The 19,576-nt window shown below is 43.5% G+C and overlaps 1 protein-coding gene across 6 annotated transcripts in view; it reads left to right on the forward strand.

The window, feature by feature from the left end:
- Positions 1-19,576, forward strand: part of LOC135385177 (protein Aster-B-like) — a 226,208-nt gene that overhangs the window by 139,268 nt on the left and 67,364 nt on the right. For 5 of the 6 annotated variants that reach the window (XM_064614361.1, XM_064614365.1, XM_064614367.1 and 2 more), the window contains 4 exons: positions 1,783-1,867; positions 3,953-4,056; positions 9,859-10,041; positions 13,411-13,638. In XM_064614361.1, coding sequence (XP_064470431.1) covers positions 1,783-1,867; positions 3,953-4,056; positions 9,859-10,041; positions 13,411-13,638 — 600 coding nt within the window. The remainder of the gene's footprint in view (positions 1-1,782; positions 1,868-3,952; positions 4,057-9,858; positions 10,042-13,410; positions 13,639-19,576) is intronic. The other variant, XM_064614363.1, reaches the window with a different exon arrangement.

Genomic DNA, 19,576 nt, shown 5'->3' on the forward strand with positions numbered 1-19,576 from the left:
CACGCATATATGGAAAATATATGGCACACACATTGCTTGCTTTGCACATGCCTAATGTCCACTTTGTTGACATTGAGTTACACCTACTGCCGGTTGCACCAATCTCGGTTTAAGACGCAGCTCCCACAAGTGCGGCTTATCGCTGGAGCTCCCTCCTCAAGCCACGTTCATGGGAGGGAAGCTCTAAAATGCACCAGACCTCACACTCACTTAAGCCTGCCACTTTGCAAAACCTGATTCAGGCTACGGAATTCTAGGCATCTTGTTAGTCTTTGTCGAGGGTCGCGTGCCATTGGCTTTTTAAGGTCACTTGACCACGTCACGGCTCGCGACAAAACTGCACTACTGTGTCTGCATTCTAGAAACACACAAGAACACTTTCATTTGTAGTTGCGTTGTTGTTGTTGTTTGTGTCAGTGATCTAGAGCTAAGCCCTAGCGTTTTCTCTCACTTAGCAGATGAGATCTTTGTTTTGTTTCGTCATCTGGTGACAGCGTAGCAGATTGCAGCCAAATGAATATGCGGTACAGAACAGGAAGCAGTAGCGATGCCAACTGCAGCTCAATAAATAATAAGTGCATGTACGCACAATAAGTCTACGCAACAGAAGTATTTCTTGCATGGCAACAACACAACACGACAGAACTTACCAGAATGATCTGCACTTGTGCAGCTAAACTTTTTCACAGACAAGGGGAAGGAGACTACGCATGAACAAAAAAAAAAGAAAAAAAGGAAAAGACAGCTTTCAAAAGAGTACGTAATGCAAGCTCATGGGTGATAATACAAATTACGTAGCAAGGCTGCTTCCACAATGGCTACTGTCTGCTTGGGCAAACACGAATGAAACGACAAAGAATGACGCAGAAATCAGATGGTTGGATGATCCCAAGTTGTACCTTTACGCCATTTTGACTCGTACTGTACAACATTATTTTGCTATTCTTAAGCCAGCACAGATTATGTGCTCCGAAAACTTGGGCACACACACACACAGCACCTCACTGCAGTCAACATGGCCGCTTACACAAAACTGTTATGAGACCTTGAAAATCCGATTGTATGCCCATCCTTCTTGTCAGATGCAACTGTACCCGCAGAAGAACCGCCTAATTCTTCCTCATAGTAATGGCTGAAAACCAGTCGGTCTCGCCTCCGCACGACTTATTTCAAGAAATAACCGACGAAACAACTGACGTCATGAGCTCGGCTCAGCGCCCTGAGCCACCGACAAGGACGATTCTGCTGAGTGACAGTTGGAGTCAAGTTTGAGGGTGACGCTACTGTTGAGCGTGTTTGGTGCAATGCTCCGAAACTGGAACCGAGCTCAGTTAGCTCAGTTAGCTCTGCATTAAACGTCGTTGGTGTAACCGGGGGGGTTAGACACTTGTGTCTTCAGGTTCGGATTTTTTCCAAATCATGGGTCTAAAAATCAGGATTTATGATTGAAGCTGTAAAACAGGGTAAAATCTGGTAATAGAATATGAAAGAGTGATTTTGAGGTGCAAAAAAGGAAAAGGAAGAAAGAAAACGTGTTAAGAACATAAGAATATGGCGAGAGGGAGCATTGAGTGTGAAGTACTATTTACTGTTCACCCCTGCCTGCATAAGTGGTTAAGTTTGTGCTTTGGCGACTTTTATTCTTGGGGTTTTCCCTGGTTTTACCTGAAGTGATGGCGGTGGGAATTGAGGGGTGCTAACCGATTTTTCCATGTCTAACCTTAAAACACACATTTGTTACTCTACTTCTGAGTGCTACATTTTAAACCTTTCTCTCTGTAGATGTTGAATCCATCCTACAAGTCGAAGAGTGAAGATTTCAAACGGCTGTTTAAAGACCTTCCAGAGACAGAGAGGCTGATTGTTGGTAGGTACATCATAAACGATCTGGTACCGGTTCTGCTCCGGAGCAAAAAAATAACGGTTCATAACGGTTTTTAACCGGTTCCGCTTCTGCTGGGAATACTCATCCCCACAAAAAGTAAATCAATGTTACAAAATGTAAACCCGTTTATTCCGCATACGTGGTATTTATTATTAATAGACAGCTGTGAAATTGGTAGCTCGTGGTTCCTGTAGGTTACTTTCTGTTCAAATGGGCTTTCTCCTTTCTTGAAGCACATGCTACAAACGGACTTGTTTGTCGTGATGTCATACGTAAAGTACTTTCTTGCTGGGTTGGAGCGATTGCGTCCCATCCGAATGTGTGTTGCTACTGTCTAGCCAGCAAGCACCACCGCACGAGTACTACGCAAATCGAGGAACACCTTCACTCACAAACGCGCTCGACGGCTCAGTTTTATTTTCTTCGTGTCCTGTCCACAAAAGAGTTGCCACTTCGCACGGGCTTGCCCTCGCGTATACGTAAATGTATTCAACTTAGCTGCTCTCAAACAAGGGACGCGTTGCGCGACATTACCGATAAAGAAGCCGTTATGCAGCCTCCTTGGGTCGCTGTTTAGTTGAGGAGAGTTTGGGGGGATCAAATTAAAACGAACACTACGGCACATTGCTAGAGAGTCACATGTACCTCAAAGTATGTGTGCGTGTGCGAACGATAAACCATTACAAAGGGAGCCTAAGGGTCATACTATACCGACGTGCATTCCACATGACATGACTTCAGAGCACACGACGTCTGTTTCATTCGCCTATCCGTAGTCCAAACCGGCGAAGTTTTTTCTTGGACCGAAAAACCGTTAAATATATTTTTCGGTTTCCATAACTGAGCGAAAAAAACGTATACGGTTTCGATTCCGTTCCGGTTCGCACCAAAATAACGTTTTTTTTCCGGTTTTCGGTTCCGGTTTTCGGTTTGCTCCGACACCCTGCTTTAAACTTAACAGGGAATAATATAGGGTTCCAGCAACACTCAGGATATCTAAAGATATTTTCCTCGCGACACATGCCAACTTTCCAGGGCGCTGTAAGTGATCTGTTTTGTTAATTCTTTCATTGTTAATTGTGAACCCTTTTCAGTTATGTAGAAATAATTCATACTATGACCTATTATGTATATTGGCCCCTCAAGTTGAAAGTGCCTTTTGGCCCTGAGTATGAATAAATAAAGCTCAAACATGATATGATGAGACACCCATAATGTCACTAATTTCCATCAATGATTCAAACTACCTATGCTTGTGAACAAATTAGAATTGCTTTGTAGGTTTGTAGCATACCTCAGAACCTGAGATGTGTACTCTACATGACTGCAAACCGTGTGACTGTGTCCTAGGATGAAAGTAATGATGAAAGAGTCAATTGTAATTGAAATGAAACAGTAATGAAACAGTAATGAAACAGCAATGAAACAGCAATGAAACAGTAATGAAACAGTAATGAAACAGCAATGAAACAGTAATGAAGCAGTATGAAACAGTAATCAAACAGTAATGAAACAGTAATGATTAAAGCTAATTGTCTCTTGTGTCCTAGGTTTTCATGCACATTTCATATGGTTGAGTTGCTCTTGGCTCTCACAAGTTTAACTTCTGTTGAGCATTAGTGTTCCTAAAATACAGCTCATAATTGTTGCACAGATTATGTTTACTGCAAAAGGTACGGAGGTAATCAAAATATAAGTTCCAAGTTGCTATTAAAACGACATGAAAACTTGTTTTCGAAACGTTTTCATTTCACTGTGTTTCACTGTGTTTCTATGCAGCTTTGTCATATTACGGCTTGATTCTTTGCATCTCTGTAGAATGATACCATTCATTACAAAACTAAAGTAGTGGTAACGAGTGACTGACTGAATACATGGTAAAGGTGTGGGCCACAGGTCGGTGTTACTTGACTGAACATGTTGTGACGAAACTAATTTTGTTTCAGGAGAAAAGAAAACAATGTCCTCTGTAATATTTGAGCAAACTTTGTAAATAGCACTAGAAATACATTTTAACCTCCTCTTTACCAGAAATAATTTCATCGTGGCTTTTTGTTTGCTCTGCAGACTATTCTTGTGCACTTCAAAGGGATATCTTGGTTCATGGCAGGCTATATGTAACACAGAACTTCATATGTTTCTATGCCAATATCTTCAGATGGGAAACAAATGTAAGTACTGACTACTTGGTGCGAGAAGCATGCAAATGTTTAATGTGAATGTAAAAGGGCCATTGCCTAACTTACTAAATGCTGTAAAAGTATCACCAGTTGTTCCATCATCGTTGCTGTCTGTCGCCATGTTCTCTATTTTTCTATTTGACATATCAAAGGTGTTTCTCAATTTATGCAAAATATCAACAGGAAGACAACCCTAGTATAAATTCTTATAATTAGGGCAGTGTGAATAGTAAAAATGTTGAATAGGAATCAAACACAAACATTGAAAATATTTGACTTCGAAAATATTTGAATCGAATAACGACTTCAAGTAGCCTCATTTACTGCGTGTGTACATACAGCACATACAACCACATTTTGATAATCATGGAAATATGGAGGGAGGCATCAACTAGGAAAGGATAAGGAATAAAGGTTGCCACTCCCACGAGACAATTGACACTGCTACAGTTTCAGGTGTACCCCACTATTGTGGTACACCTGAAACATCAGTGTAAGTGCCCAGGTGGAAAATATTTACAAGTGGAACCACTTGCAAGTTGTTTATGAAACGAATACCCCTTTGAGAAACACTTGGAAATTGTCCACTTTAAAATCCACTTGGAAGCCGTTCCACTTTGGAAACCACTTACATATCCTTTTCCACTTTGGGACCTATTTGCAAATGGTTCCAGTTGCAGAACCACTTGCTATGTCAGTCCACTTCAGTTTCCAGCTTACACTCTACGCCCAGTAACGGTTACATACCACACGAACATCAGGTACATTATCTTCTTCTTTCTATGATTCAAGAGGTACGGCTAACGTGATAAAATATGAAGTACCGCGCACATACCGTTTCGTGCATGAGGTACACATGCGATACGATTCGCCTTCGCCACGTACGAACGAGACCAGACAAACGTCAAACATCGTCAGTTCTCATTTCAAGCTTCCAACCTGACATGGACAAGGGAATCATGCCGCCAGCGAAGTCCAAACTGAAACAGTCTCACACATTCGCGACGTGCATAAAACACACACACACAATGAGGTATTGAGCAACACACTATTTTATTACGAAAATACATACATTGAAAGTGGCATCCAGGTTGACACAATAATGGAAAACATCTCGCGCACACTGTTGGGAAGTGTTTCACACGTATACACATGTTTCAATGTCACAAGGTATCGCACAATGGACAGACAATATGACAAGCTGCAGTCCGCGTTTTTTAAGATGATCAGGTACGATATGAATCTCGGGACATTTCGAGATCCAATATTGGAAGTGCAGCATGAAGAAAGCCAAATCTGAAATGTTTAAGGAAAAGTTCAGTCGCATATTAGTCATGTTCGAACTGTAAGTTGGTCCACTGGCTTACCCTTCCAAGAAGCGAAGTCAACAGAATCGAGACTGAAAGTAGCAGAAGCAGCTCACGACGCAGAAATCACATTCTCCTTTGTTCTTCACCCGAGCCATCCGAGCGAGCACCGTGGAACGCCTGTTCTGTTGCAATTTGCAATCGGGTGATATCAGCAGCGATGGCGGTTTCGTGGCAAGGCGAGGCATTGAGTTTCACCTCCTATATGCGCCTGAAGCACGCTGAACTTGGAATATAATGCTGGGCAGTTTCAGTAGCTCCATTGTATTGCTCTATCCAACCGACGTAACTTTGAAATCGTTCAAATGATACGAAGACATAGATTGGATTGGATTGCCTTTCCTTTCGTGTTTAGTGTTCCTCATGTGATACCCCAAGCGGATCCTGTCTAACCCACTCTGACTTTCAAAGTGGTTACAGTTTAACCCACAAGGCTCTGGCCAAACCCACTTTGACATCAGAGTGAACACAATTTAGCCAGAAAATGGTTCTATTTCGAACGACTTTGCTGACCAAGTGGTTCCAGTTTATCCCACAACGGCTCTGTCTAACCCACTCTGACTTCCACATTGGCAAGATAATGGTTCCATTTCAAACCACTTTGTCAGCAAAGTGGTTTGAAATGGAACCATTATCTTGCCAATGTGGAAACCACTTTGTCAGCAAAGTGGTTTGAAATGGAACCATTATCTTGCCAATGTGGAAGTCAGAGTGGGTTAGACAGAGCCGTTGTGGGATAAACTGGAACCACTTGGTCAGCAAAGTGGTTCGAAATAGAACCATTTTCTGGCTAAATTGTGTTCACTCTGATGTCAAAGTGGGTTTGGCCAGAGCCTTGTGGGTTAAACTGTAACCACTTTGAAAGTCAGAGTGGGTGCACTTTGACCCACTTTGTTGTTCAAGTGGTTCCACTATATCCCACTTGGGATTCCACTTTAATTTTTCACCTGGGTGAGCTTGAAGTTCCTCAAGGGCAGACAGTGTATTTTTAGAGCCTGAAGTTTTAGGGTTTAACCCGATTCTTCCCCGAATTTGCACCCCGAATTGGAGGTTGCCTCTTCAGGGTGAAACCCGATTTTTACCCGGCAAATTGCCCTCACTGAGAAATCCGTAGGAATGCACACTTAGCTTGTTTGGCAGCAAATGCAGTTACAGCACAGTTTGTACCAAACCAGTACAGTTAGTTTGAGTAAGTGAGCCCGATTTCTCCCCGAATTTAGCATACTGGAAGTTTTTCCACCCGAATTTGCATGAATTTAGAGCACATGTTTATTTACCCGATTTTTACCCTCCGAATTTAGAAAAAAATATTTCCCGAAAGCTTCAGGCTCTATGTATTTTTGATGCAGTGTGACTGTCCCAGAGTCAGACTTTTCGCTTTTGACTCCAAGTCATGTGCCACATGCTCAGCAGCAACATGTTGAGCTCGATGGTGGATGTGAGAGTAGCAGGTCAGACTCACAAATAGTAAGGTTTGCTCACGCAATGCGTGCTAGTCCCGTCGGATACGCACACCGATTCATTCAAGTTATCTTTCGCATCAAAGCTTCTCCTCTCTCAGGTGACAGCAGTTGCTTTCACTTTATGACTAGAGCCTGAAGTTTTCGGGGAAATATATTTTCTAAGTTTTGGGGTAAAAAAAAATCGAATGAATAAACACGTGCTCAAAATTAATGCGAATTCAGGTGAAAAAAACCTCCCGTATGATAAATTCGGGGAGAAATTGTGCACTATTAGAAGGGAAAAAACTAACTCTACTGGTTTGGTACACATGGTACCAGACCAGTGATGTAACTGCATTTGCTGCCAAGCAAGTAAGTGTGCATTCCTACAGACGTCTCAGTGAGGGCAATTTGCTGGGTAAAAATCTGGTTTCACCCTAAAGAGGCAACCCTCAATTCGGGGTGCAAATTCGGGGCAGAATTGGGTTAAACCCTGAAACTTCAAGCTCTATTCATGACAAGTGTGATGGCTAGCTGGGACACCTCCCACCGTATTCACAAAAGCCGGCTTTCGAGGAACTCGCTGGAGAGACTGGGTGTAGTTCAATATGGCTGCGCAACCCAGATGCAGTATTTTGCTGACATTTCGAGAATTTGAGGGCAAGCACTGCCGTAATCACTGGCGATGTGCACATCAAGTGATCCCTCACTCTCGTGCAGCGCCTTCGCCAACCGGCAGTCTGGATGTTTGCACGCCCCGTAATGTGCACACAGCGTACAGTGGGCATGTCATTGGACTATCCTGACACTGACTCCTTGTTGAGGTTGAGTATCTCAGTCAGACGAGGAGAGGCGACTTATTCGAGCACAACACCAACCCACGCACAAGAACGGCGAAACTCAACCAACTCCCGATAGCAATTGCACACGCGCATGCAACCCGCGCATGCTGCCGCTGTTGCATAGTGCAATATCGTAGAAGTTTTATTTATGTGCTGAAGTGTTCTACAGGGTGTGTGCAGAAAAACGTGACCCGCATTTAAGCACATAGCTTGTTGCTTACCTAACTAACGAACTTCCGGTGGCGCACGATGGCGCAGTTATGCGTGCGAAATCTGCAGAAAAATCGTGGAAGCCATACTCAGCTTAAAAAATAGACAGAGCAACGAAAACTTCGACCTCCGTGCATCAGAATAGAGCAACATGGCAGATGCAGGAGAGTTGTGTTCAAGTACCGCTAAGGGAGCTATCGGTGCAGAAATCGAAACAATGTCCCACATGGATGCTCATCGGTAGTATCCCTAGCGGTGCCTGCACATAACTCTCCTGAGACTGCCATGCACTACCATGCACTCTCATGACCGCCCTATTCTAATGCATGGAAGCCGATGTTTTCGCGCTTGGTTTATTTTTTTACTCTGAGTATGACTTCTAGGATTTTTTTGTAGCTTTTGCACGCATAAACACGCCATCGTACGCCACCGGAAGTTTCTGGGGTAAGTAGACAACGAGTTGCATGTAAAAATGCGGGTCATATTTTTCTGCACACACCCTGTATATGGATTTCTCACATCAAATTTCACAAATGACAATGTGCTGGAAGCCATTCGACAAGGTGCACAAACTTTATGCGTCGCTTCACCTCCAACAGTGAGCCTATGGAGCATGTTTGAGAACATGGCTTCGGGGACCAATAGCACTCTGCCTGCTCCAGAAAAAGAGGTGGAGGTGGAAGCACCCCCCCCTCCCCCCTCTTTGGAAAAAATCCTGGGAATACCCATGTCACTCAGATATCTTTTGGTCACAAAGATGTTAGGTTTGCATAGAGTACTCTGCAAAGGGTGCTTGTTAAAAGCTGGTACAGGGATGAATCAAATTTCTCATAGTTCCGATTCAGTTGTTCTGGAAAGTGTGCAGTGCTGCAACCTTATATAATTTGTGGGACCTGCAGCAGGTTGAGCAGGCCTGCAGCAATCCCTGCAGGTGCCTTGGCACATGAACATGGTTTTCAAAAAACACAGCATTTAGCTTTAGAATATACATAATCACCTTGTCAACGGCAAAAAAGAGGATATAGCAAAATTAACAAAATTGAGTAATAATTGTAAAGCTAAAACCACCCTTCATAAATACAGCCTGAAGTTGTAGGGTTTAACCCATTATTTCCCTGAATTTGCACTCCAAATTGAATTGAAAATTTAGAGTGAAACCTGCTTTTTACCCGGCAAATTGCCCTAACTGAAATGTCTGTAGGAATAGAGATGCACACTAGCTCGTTTGGCAGAAAATGCAGTTGCATCACCGTTTGTACCAAACCAGTAGAGTTCGTTTGAGTATTAGAACCAAATTTCTCTCTGAATTTAGCATACTGGAACTTCTTCTACCCGAATTTGCATGAATTTAGAGCACATGTTGATTTCCCTTATTTTTACCCCCCCCCCCCGAATTGGGGAAAAAATATTTCCCCAAAACCTCAGGCTCTATTCGTAAATAAGTTGTAGAAAAAGTTAGGGGGGGCTCTCTTTATTGGAGAGGTCCGTGAAGTTTTAGGCATACAATTTACTTCGGCAACTTTTAATTTAACTGACTCATTTTATTTTATTATGCACTAATTAAAAATTAAGTAAGTTGCAATAAATTAACCGTACACCAAATTGTAATACCAAAATGTTACATGGAATTTCTTGGAATTTCTTTGCCAGATAAACAATCGGTCAGATGTAAAAGCAAGTTCAAATATGCAGGAACTAAATTTCCTTTGCCTTAAAGCTGTGTAGAATGTTCTGGTTTAAAAATCAATCAATCAATCAAATTAAATATATTAAATTAAATAACTATTGTCTGCTAGTTACACTGCAGTAAAGACGGTTCCTCTCTGCATTGCACAGAATTTCGGTACTCGCGGAGTACTCACTCTGACGCTGCTTTCTGAACCCTAATTTACTCCCATGTGTATTAACTCTGTCTTTCTCTGCCACGTTCAGGTTGTGATTCGTTGTCGAGACATCACGAGCATGACAAAAGAGAAGACTGCCCGGGTAATCCCTAATGCTGTGCAAGTGTGTACAGACCACGAGAAGCACTTCTTCACTTCCTTCGGGGCCCGGGACAAGACATACCTCATGCTGTTCCGCATCTGGCAGAATGCACTCATGGAGCAGGTGAGGGTCAGTCAAACCACTCTCTACCAATCGCACGTACAGTCAGTTACCAGGTTTTTGGACTCCTCTGAACCGTAAAATTAGTACGAATCATGCAGCAGTCGTAATTTTTAGCCAAAGGCAGAAGCCCTTCATTTTTTTTTCCCTAAAGCCTCTATCAGAAATGTTAGCATGGACAAATGTGAGAAGGTGGTTGCAGTAAGCTTTAGCCAGCGTAGCTTCATTGAGGTAGTACATGGTGACTAACCAGATCACAACAGAACAATCAGCGTGGGGAGAGGTCCATCGTGACATTAACAGGCTTCACCCATTTTTCACCATTTGTACAACTCAGCCAACTCCTGTGCGACTGTTGCGATATTGCCAGTTTGGCACTTTTTTTTTTTAATTTTTATTTCAATCGAAGATATTGTCGATGCAGCTCTACGCAAACTGAGCATGTTGACGTGGTGAATATCGACGTTGTGCTAGTCTGAATTAACGACTGTGTTGCCTTCCTTACTTGATGTCAAAGTTTATATATTAATAGACACTCACACTTTCACGTTTGATGATTGATAATCGACAGAGTAAAACTATCATATTTGGCCGCGTATAATGCAAGGTTTTTAACCTCGAAAGTGAGCCCTAAGAAATGGAATTGTATTATATGTGCGCTTGCATAATACATGGTACAGTGCTGCCCAAAAGTTTACAGAAGACGCTCTTTTTGCGCATGAACTGCGCTCACGTTGAATGCAATGTGGCAAAAAAAAGCATATATTTCAGATAACAGGCCTCCTTGTGCGTTGTTCTCCGCTCAGAACATGGACCCTTTAACTTACATTGCCTGTATTCCAGAATCTACTGGTATTACACGTTCAAAGCAGAGAAGTCAAGCACATGTGTGTAAGATCCTTAACTGCTGATGCGGAGACCTCTGTACATGTTCAATGCTGAAACCACTTCTGAAGCAGTCAGAAATATCACAGTCTGAGGTGGCCCGTTTGTCATGACTCTGTCCTTGTTGGGGATGAGCATGCCAAAACATTAAGCAAGCTTGTGCCGAAATGCGTACAAAAACTCTAGCCATTCCTTGAGGTAGTTGTCAGATGCATTAGAGTAGGCACTCGTTAATTCGAACTCAAGGGGGCCAGGATATATGTTCCAATAAAGTGGAGTTGAAACTGATGGGGGACGCTGTGCTGGAAGGGGGCCTGGGCACAGGGAGCACATGCAAGCTTCTAGAGACGTGCTGCAGCTTGTGCAGTGTTATACGTTCGCCACGTTTGGTACCGGTTTCACTTTGTGACATGCTCAAAGGATTTTGGCATAATTGCAGTCGTTACAGCTTACAAGCTCTACCACTATACGCGTTACGTTCCTGAAGCCTAACCGGTGTTACGACGAAGAAAACCACCCAAACGTCATGGCTGTTACGACTTTCAAGGAAATACAGGGCTCACATATGTCCACCAACATGTATTTACAGAAATTATTAAGCAGTTTAGGGTCGAAAGTAGTCAATAATTTGCGTTTGCAGACGTTTCCTGGAGCCAGACTCTGTTAGCATTCAGTCGCAAGTTCAAGCACGGTGTTCGTATTTTCCTCTGAAGAAAAATAGCGCTCCGTCATATCCAGCGCTTATGCTACATCAAATGCACTCTGTAAAGGCACCGGTTCATGACTTGGGTCATCTGTATCTTCGTCGCTACAGTCCGCACAGTCCTCCAATTCAATTCGGCTGAAGCACACAGCGTCAATGATGTCCACGTCAGTCAAGGGCCCAGACGTCTCCACGCCGTCATCTGCGCTGACGTAACTTTGCTGCATAGTTCCCTCTTTTCGCCATGGGGCCAGTCAAACAACGACAGCAAACAGGTTGCTGAGCGCTGTTGCAAAACGCTGCACAAACACACATCCACCTTTCAGTGCCTTTACAGGAAGAGAGAAAGGAGAGGGGTAGAGGGAGAAATGGAAGCGTTCACGTACACTTCTTGCTATCGTAAAGAGGTCAGAGCGTCCTTGAACACCACAAGATGGGGAAAAGGGCACGTGCACCGTACAGAAGGTCAATAACTGGGCAGGTATGGGGCACCGAGGCCCGTTCTGGTCCGATGCGTGGGCTCCGTTGGTTCACATTATCCGGGGTATACGCTCATCTGTTCGAATTACCGAGAGTTTCTCCCCATTGAAATACATGTGGCTTAATTGGACAGGGCCCGGACGAGAGTTCTAATTATCTGGAGGTTCGAATTAACGAGATTCTACTGTACGTGTAAATATGCCTTGGTTCTGTGAAGAGTTGGATGGTGGCAATGGTTTTGTCCGGAATGTAAAGTGCAAATTGTGGAGTCCGAAAAACTGGTTGGTGACTGTATGTAATCATAGGGGGGGTATGTGAAAGGGGACATTTTCAAACACCCAGTGTAGGCAAGAGATGGCCTTCCTGGTGCTTCAATAACCTTGTCAGGTCACACGATCTCAGTTAATGACCATGGACAATTTCTGTGGCTTGTAAGCTGCTGGCCCTTGCAGTCGCTCACGGGTAAATACCTAATCAAGACACCTAATGACACACTTATAGCATTGTGAATTATTGCCTTGTGCTGTTCCCGGGGATCCCACACCAGTCCCTCCACTAGTATTATTAACGTACAATAAACACTTTGGTGGTCTTACTTATTTGTCTGTCGCCATACTGATTCTGTAAAAGTGCTAATTTTCACAAATTGGCAGACACAAATCCGAATTGGCTGGGGGCAGTTTACACATGGTTTACACACAGAACTACATGTAGCTCAGAAATTACACTTATGGTAGCTGCTTTATCACGTGACAAGGTCCTTTCAGATTCTTTCCACGTAAAGACTTTGTGTCAAGTGTTTCTGTCACGAAATATTCATTATACATTAAAGGTTATCCCTGGGCACACCACATAAAAGAGAGCAACATTTCATAGCAGTCACCTCGTTGTTCCCTTATCCTGCCCATGGTACAAGGAGGAAGGATGCTTGATGTTTGGACGCACACGGCACAAGTTTTGTGGGAGGTATGAATGAGTGCTGTGGGCAGACACCGGTGGGTAGAGAAAAGAATGCCATTGCAATGCACAAATGCTTTTATTGAGATAATTGTAGGCGACCTGAAAGGGTTTTAGAGCACCAGGACACCAAAGGGAATGGCCGAATGGGATGAGCGAGCAAAGAAACACAAATAGCGAATGCAGCAGCATGTTGCCCTGGCGATCACGTGGAAGTACACCTGCATGGGCCTGTCCCATCTTCCCAATGCCTACCCAACTTAGAATTTTGATTAATGTAAAACGTTGTGCAGTTATTGAAATGTATCGCCATATGCCTGCACTTCTCACAGCTTTGTTCACTTTTCCTGCAGCCCATGTCGACGCAGGAGCTGTGGCAGTGGGTGCACTACAGTTACGGCGACGAATTGGGTCTGACTAGTGATGATGATGACTATGTGGCCCCTCCTTACCTGGAAGATGACCACAAGAACAACAACTCCAACCGTCTGCCCCCACCGTCTCTTGGCGAAAAGTCCGACATCACTCCAGGGGATCTGGATGTGGACGAGGCTCTGGTCAAGATGAGCTGTAGTGCTTTTGTGAGTACAAAGAACTTTGTTCTGTTTGTAAACACAGTTGAGGCAGCTTCTGTTGAAAGCAGCTTCTTTATTATGATCTTCAATGTAACGATAATTCAAAGATCATTGAAGGCGGAGCATGGCTATGTTTGTTGCGGGTGTCAACACCACAAGAGCACTCTACCACAAAGAGGGTAGTAGTCAAAGACCGTAAACGTGGTTGAAGGTTGCTCTCCCTCCATTTTGCTGTCTCACCCCCGTGTGCTTCTGCAACCTCAGTCGTCGACCACCACCTAAGCTTCGATAAGAAGTTTTGCCTGCCTGACGATTTTCGTGACATTCCAGTGAAACGCTTTGTTATGAAGTATGGCCTGTACTCATAAGATGAATGTACAATTCAAAGGAAAAACTTCAAGCCAGCACGATAGCCAGCGCTTCATCTGGTAACCAAAAGTGCCCTCAATGTGTGGCGCTGTCAGACATTCATAATGCACACCACAACTTGTCACATGCTGCAAAAAAGCTGGTGTTTCTAGTGGCACAAGATGGCTTCAGTTTTGAGCATTGGATAGCAACATAAAGGAATCGCACAGAGTCATATTTAGAAGTATCATTGATGGAGTAACGGAACAGGTTTGCTTCAAGGAAGTGATCTTTACTCCACGCGAAAAGTTACACTTCTGTCTGGCGAAGTCTGTACCTGAGTACATTTATCGCGAAGCAAAGAAAGCAGAGGCTTGACGATACTTCTAACATAATTGAACTGAGAGTCTGATACGTTACTGACGTCTCAAGGAGGGATGACGTTAAGTTTGAAATATCACTTTTTAAGTTTGGCATGTGTTACTACCAGGGGAATTCCTATCATTGCAGTCAAGCAAGTGCTTGCACGACAATCCTTTTATTGTACTCTTGCGTACTTGTCTTTCGCGGGCAAGAGGATGGGAACTAGAAATTTGATCTTAATGTTATGTTTGATCCCGTGCTATCCCATGCTATTCAGTGTTTGATCCCATGCTATGGGTTGGTGTTACTGTTACTGGTGGTGGTGGGACCATTTTTTGAACTGAGCTGTATTTCTTGCATAATCATTATCCCGTTAATGCAATTCCAACAAGCCATCCTTTGAGAGAGAGCTTGTACATACATGGAGCCTGATGTTTCTGGACAAAACCCGAATTTCGGCACAGCAAATACAGTCAGACCTTGTTATAGCGAAGTCTCGCGGGAACTACGAATTACTTCGCTAAATCCGCTATTCGTGTATCAGTACAACACAGAAAAGCCGCTATCGTTTCGTACCGCGATATCGGTAATGTTGTGATTCGAACAATAAAGTAACAACCAGAAACAGCCCTGAAAGCACTATTTCAGGAAAAAATATAATTTTTTACTGCTTGGTTCCACTGGCACATTTTACTATAAGGTCCCCAACTTTGTCCAGGGCGTGAACAGCGTAACACATGTTCCCCTCCAATGCTGCCAGGTGCACCAGAAAGAAGTCCTTCTGTGCATGTATCATACAGGGTGTTTCAAAAAACGTGTCATTTGGACTTTATAAAAAAACGGGGCGACGGAAAAATACGGGGTAAACGGCATTTGTGTGGCAACTGAATTTGCCACCTTGAAAAAATATTTTCATTTCATTTTAATTAAAATAAATTGAATTTCTTTAATTGAACTCCAAAATTTCCCAAGTCAACCTAACGTTTTTTTTACAGAATTTGAGAGCCCGTATCGAACTTAGTCAGATCCACCAAGAAATCCACTCGATGTTGCAAATAGAACTGCCAAAAAAAAGTCCCGAAGTTGAGGCTTCAGAGTTTCGGGTATTCAACAGCGCACCAAATCAGACGGAAAAATGCGCGGAGGGCAGGACATGCTCCTGCCCCCATGAAGCTAGAACAGTTTATCGCCGGACCGGCGTGCAGCACAAGACGCGCATATAACAAGGCAGGTGACATTCCACCATACGTTGATAAGCGGCAAACAAAATGATTCTGCCTCTTTTTTCCCGCCCTGTGTTTCTTCGCCCTTCTATCTTTCATGGGGGCAGGAGCATGTCCTCCTCTCCAAGAATCTTTGCGTCTGATTTGGTGCGCCGTTGAATACCCGAAACTTTGAAGCCTCAATTTCGGGACTTTTTTTTGGGCAGTTCCATTTGCAATATCGAGCGGATTTCTTAGTGGATCTGACTAAGTTCGCTACGGGCGCTCTAATTCTGTAAAAAAAACGTTAGGTTGACTTGGGAAATTTTGGAGTTCAATTAAAGAAATTCAATTTATTTTAATTAAAATGAAATTAAAATATTTTTTCAAGGTGGCAAATTCAGTTGCCACACAAATGCCGTTTACCCCATATTTTTTCGTCGCCCCGTTTTTTTATAAAGTCCGAATGACACGTTTTTTGAAACACCCTGTATATCATATCCATGGCCTCGGAGATCGATCGACGATGTTTTTCACCGTTGGCAGCGGAACTTTCGCTTTCACTAGCTATGCAATCCGCACTGCTTTGTGTCATGAGAGAACTGATGTTCTGAGGCAGGAATAACATGGAAAGGACAAATACATACAAAGCATCAAATTGCCTAAGAAATTAACGATGAAAGATGGAAGTCACTGAAAAGATTAACCAGCTGTAGGACTCGAACCCACATCTTCTGGATTGCCGGTCCAGGGCTCTACCAATTGAGCTAAGCTAACACACCTCCCCAGCGACTTCCAAGGGCGCGTCATCTGAAGGGACACATCAACCACTCTTTCTCAGTCATCCCCCTTTCACTCTTGCTCACGCAAATGATGATGTCGTCATCAGTCAAGTCTGGTGCCACCATGACGTTGCCGTCAGCTGATACGAAATCCTGGAAAGTGGCATCTTCCACGATTCCACACAATCACTTGTGGATGGTTCTCTTCATGATCTTCTGGCAGTCTCTGTGCCACACACAAATCCTACTTTTTCTACAATTTCTGACCATGCATGTCTATCGCAGTTCTCACAGTTACGGCTGTGGGAGGGCGTTGCCAGTCTAGATCAAAAACCTGCCTGGAGGCCAGTCTCTTCTAGTAGATATTTTTCAGTCAAACCTTTCAGTCGCTTTCGAGACATGATACCGCCACTTATGTGTTCGTAATGTTGTAACAGTTGGGGGGACCCAACTGAAAGGAACCAGAAAGCGAGTGAGAATGACGTCACTGTCAGTACCTCTACAATCTAGAACGCGGAGGTTGAGGGAGAAAGGGAGGGGATACGGCAGGCACGCGCACCCGATGGAGTCATAGTGCGAGGTCGTTTGCCTGTTTCCGACTCTCCCATGCGGAGACTAATCCGCTGGGCATGTAAAACGCCTAGCTGGGCACGGAGCAAAATAAATGGTGTTTTTGATTAGCCTGTTGGAGTGTCACGCTGAATCAATTTGTATCACAGTTGAACCTCTCAATAACAAATGTCGATTTAACGAAATCTTATCTAAACGAAGAACGTCACTCGTACGCATCCCTATAGATGCCAATGTATTTTTGGGCTCGATTTAATTAACTATATTCGTTTGATCACCTCTAGACCTCTACCGAAGAAACGTTTGCACGGCTCTATTAGTCTACCTTCCAAATGGAAGTTGTGACGTAGAACAAAGTCTCACCGAATTGCATTACATGGAGAGGGCACAAAGGACATCAATGGATGGTGAACATCTAAAAACACAGCTCATACGAGGGGGGACCCAAAAGAAACCGTAATTATTTTCTAAAAAATTGTGTTTTTATTGTTGCATGCTCTACCTTCAAACACCTTCAAAGTAATCTCCCTTTGATGCAATGCACCTGTCCAGACATTTTTTCCACTGCTCAAAACAGTTTTGGAACTCGTCGACATTGATGCTTTTTAGTGCTTGTGCCGTTTTCTGTTTCACTTCTTCGACATCGGCAAAATGTTTCCCTTTGAAGACTTTCTTCATCCAGAGGAACTGAAACAGGTCACAGGGGGCGAGATCAGATGAGTAGGCAGGGTCGTGCACAGGTGTCATTCCATTTTTGGTCAAAAACTGCTGAACACTCAGCGTGGTGTGGGCAGGTGCGTTGTCATGGTGAAAGAACCAGTCACCTGAATGCCACAGCTGGGGATGCTTCTTCCGTAGATCTTGGCGCAACCTTCTTAAAACTTCCAAATAAGAGCTTTGGTTGACCGTTTCACCCGGCGGAACAAATTCCAAGTGCAGAAGCCCCTCACATCAAAGGAACAGATCACCATTGTCCTGACGTGCGACTTTATTGGTCGTGCATTCTTGGGACGTGGTGAACTGGCTGTTTTCCATTGACTAGAATGCTGTTTCGTTTTGGGTTCGTAACTGTAGCACCAAGATTCGTCTCCTGTTATGATTTTAGAAAGAAAGTCGGAGTCCGTCTCCAACTGGTCCTTTAACGCACGGCACGCAGCCATGTTCAGCTCTCTCTGTTCGGACGTGAGCAGTCGAGGCCAAATTTCGCTGCAGCTCGTTTCACGTGCAAATCGTTTGATAAAATTCGCTGATATGAGCTCTACAACATCCCTGCCAACTCCACAAGCTCATCAATGGTCCGACTGTGGTCTTGCAAGAGGGCTTGACGAATTCTGTCGACATTTAATTCAGTGTGGCTGGTCGAAGTCCGTCTGGAATGAGGTTGATCGTCAATCGACATTTCGCTTCGTTTAAATCGAGAAATCAATTCTTACACTTGTGTTTTGCTCAAAGCAGCCTCCTTGTAAACCGTCTGTCGCATAACTGCCGTTTCTGATGCGTTTTTGCCCAACAGGAAACAAAATTTCACTGCCGCACGTTGTTCGTGCAAATCAGCCATCGCGAAATAGGCAAACGCATTGAAGGGGTCTAACAATAGAATTCACTGAAGCCGAACGCAGCGTTGCACAACAACGCCATCTTGTGCACTGATGCAAAACAGTTCATAAAACTCTCACCTAGTGGTGGAAGCCTGTATTACAAGGGATCCGCCCTCACGAGGACAATTCTGGTTTCTTTTTGGTCCCCCCTCGTATTGCTGGAGTAACTCATAGATTGCTTCATCAGACACCTTTCTTTAACATGACGACGTCAGGCCCTACTTATGTGCCGAGGCTTTCTGCAACGCACTGATAACTTCCACGGCTGTGCTACACTTGTCAGCCAAGCTTCTTATTGCAGAGTGTGATGAAATCATATTTAAGAGAGAGAAAATTCTATTCTGTGTACTTAATCTGGTCAAAATCATGTTTGCATTGTAATGTTGGTAAACATTACAATGCAATGCAATGCAATGTTGGTTGTTGATAATGTTGAAAGGTATAGAATGTTGGCCGATTTGGCGAAGACACATGGCGAAACTAGATAGCACGTCGGCACAAGAAGAGAGTGCACATTTGAACTTGTTTGAAGTTCAGACCAGTTCACTGAAGCTAGAAGTTTCAAAATTAAAGGTTGGAACAGTTTTGAACCGGTTTAAACTTTGAACCAGTCCAAAACTGTTAGAACTTTTATTTTGTCTGTTCTAGGCTCAAACCTGAACTGAATCAATAGGCTTGAAGCCAAACTTGAACCCCATAAAATAACGGTCCCAATCCCTGTTCACAGACATTGCAATCTTTGATAGTAGGTTAGTTGTAAAAAATGGGTACCTCGAATTTAAGCCAAACTGAGCGGCCTACAAGACTAGATGCAATGATCAGATGAGTTGCAATGTACAAGACTGGAAAGAAAAAAAAAACAGGCGGAAAAGGCGTTTTCTTGTTTGGTATTTTTCCTCTACTCTCAGAAAAAATGCTCAAAATTTCGAGTCTGAAAGATATATAGGAATTAGCGCTGTGGGAATTATCAGATACAAATAAAATATGAATATCTGCAAAATTGCCCTTTGAGTATCAGATGGAATTTCGAATATCTCGACCTAGGATAAAGGCTTTTAAGAGTAACAATTAGCCCTGGAAG

This window comes from Ornithodoros turicata, chromosome 2 (genome assembly GCF_037126465.1).
Source record: "Ornithodoros turicata isolate Travis chromosome 2, ASM3712646v1, whole genome shotgun sequence".
In the NCBI taxonomy this organism is placed as follows: domain Eukaryota; kingdom Metazoa; phylum Arthropoda; class Arachnida; order Ixodida; family Argasidae; genus Ornithodoros; species Ornithodoros turicata.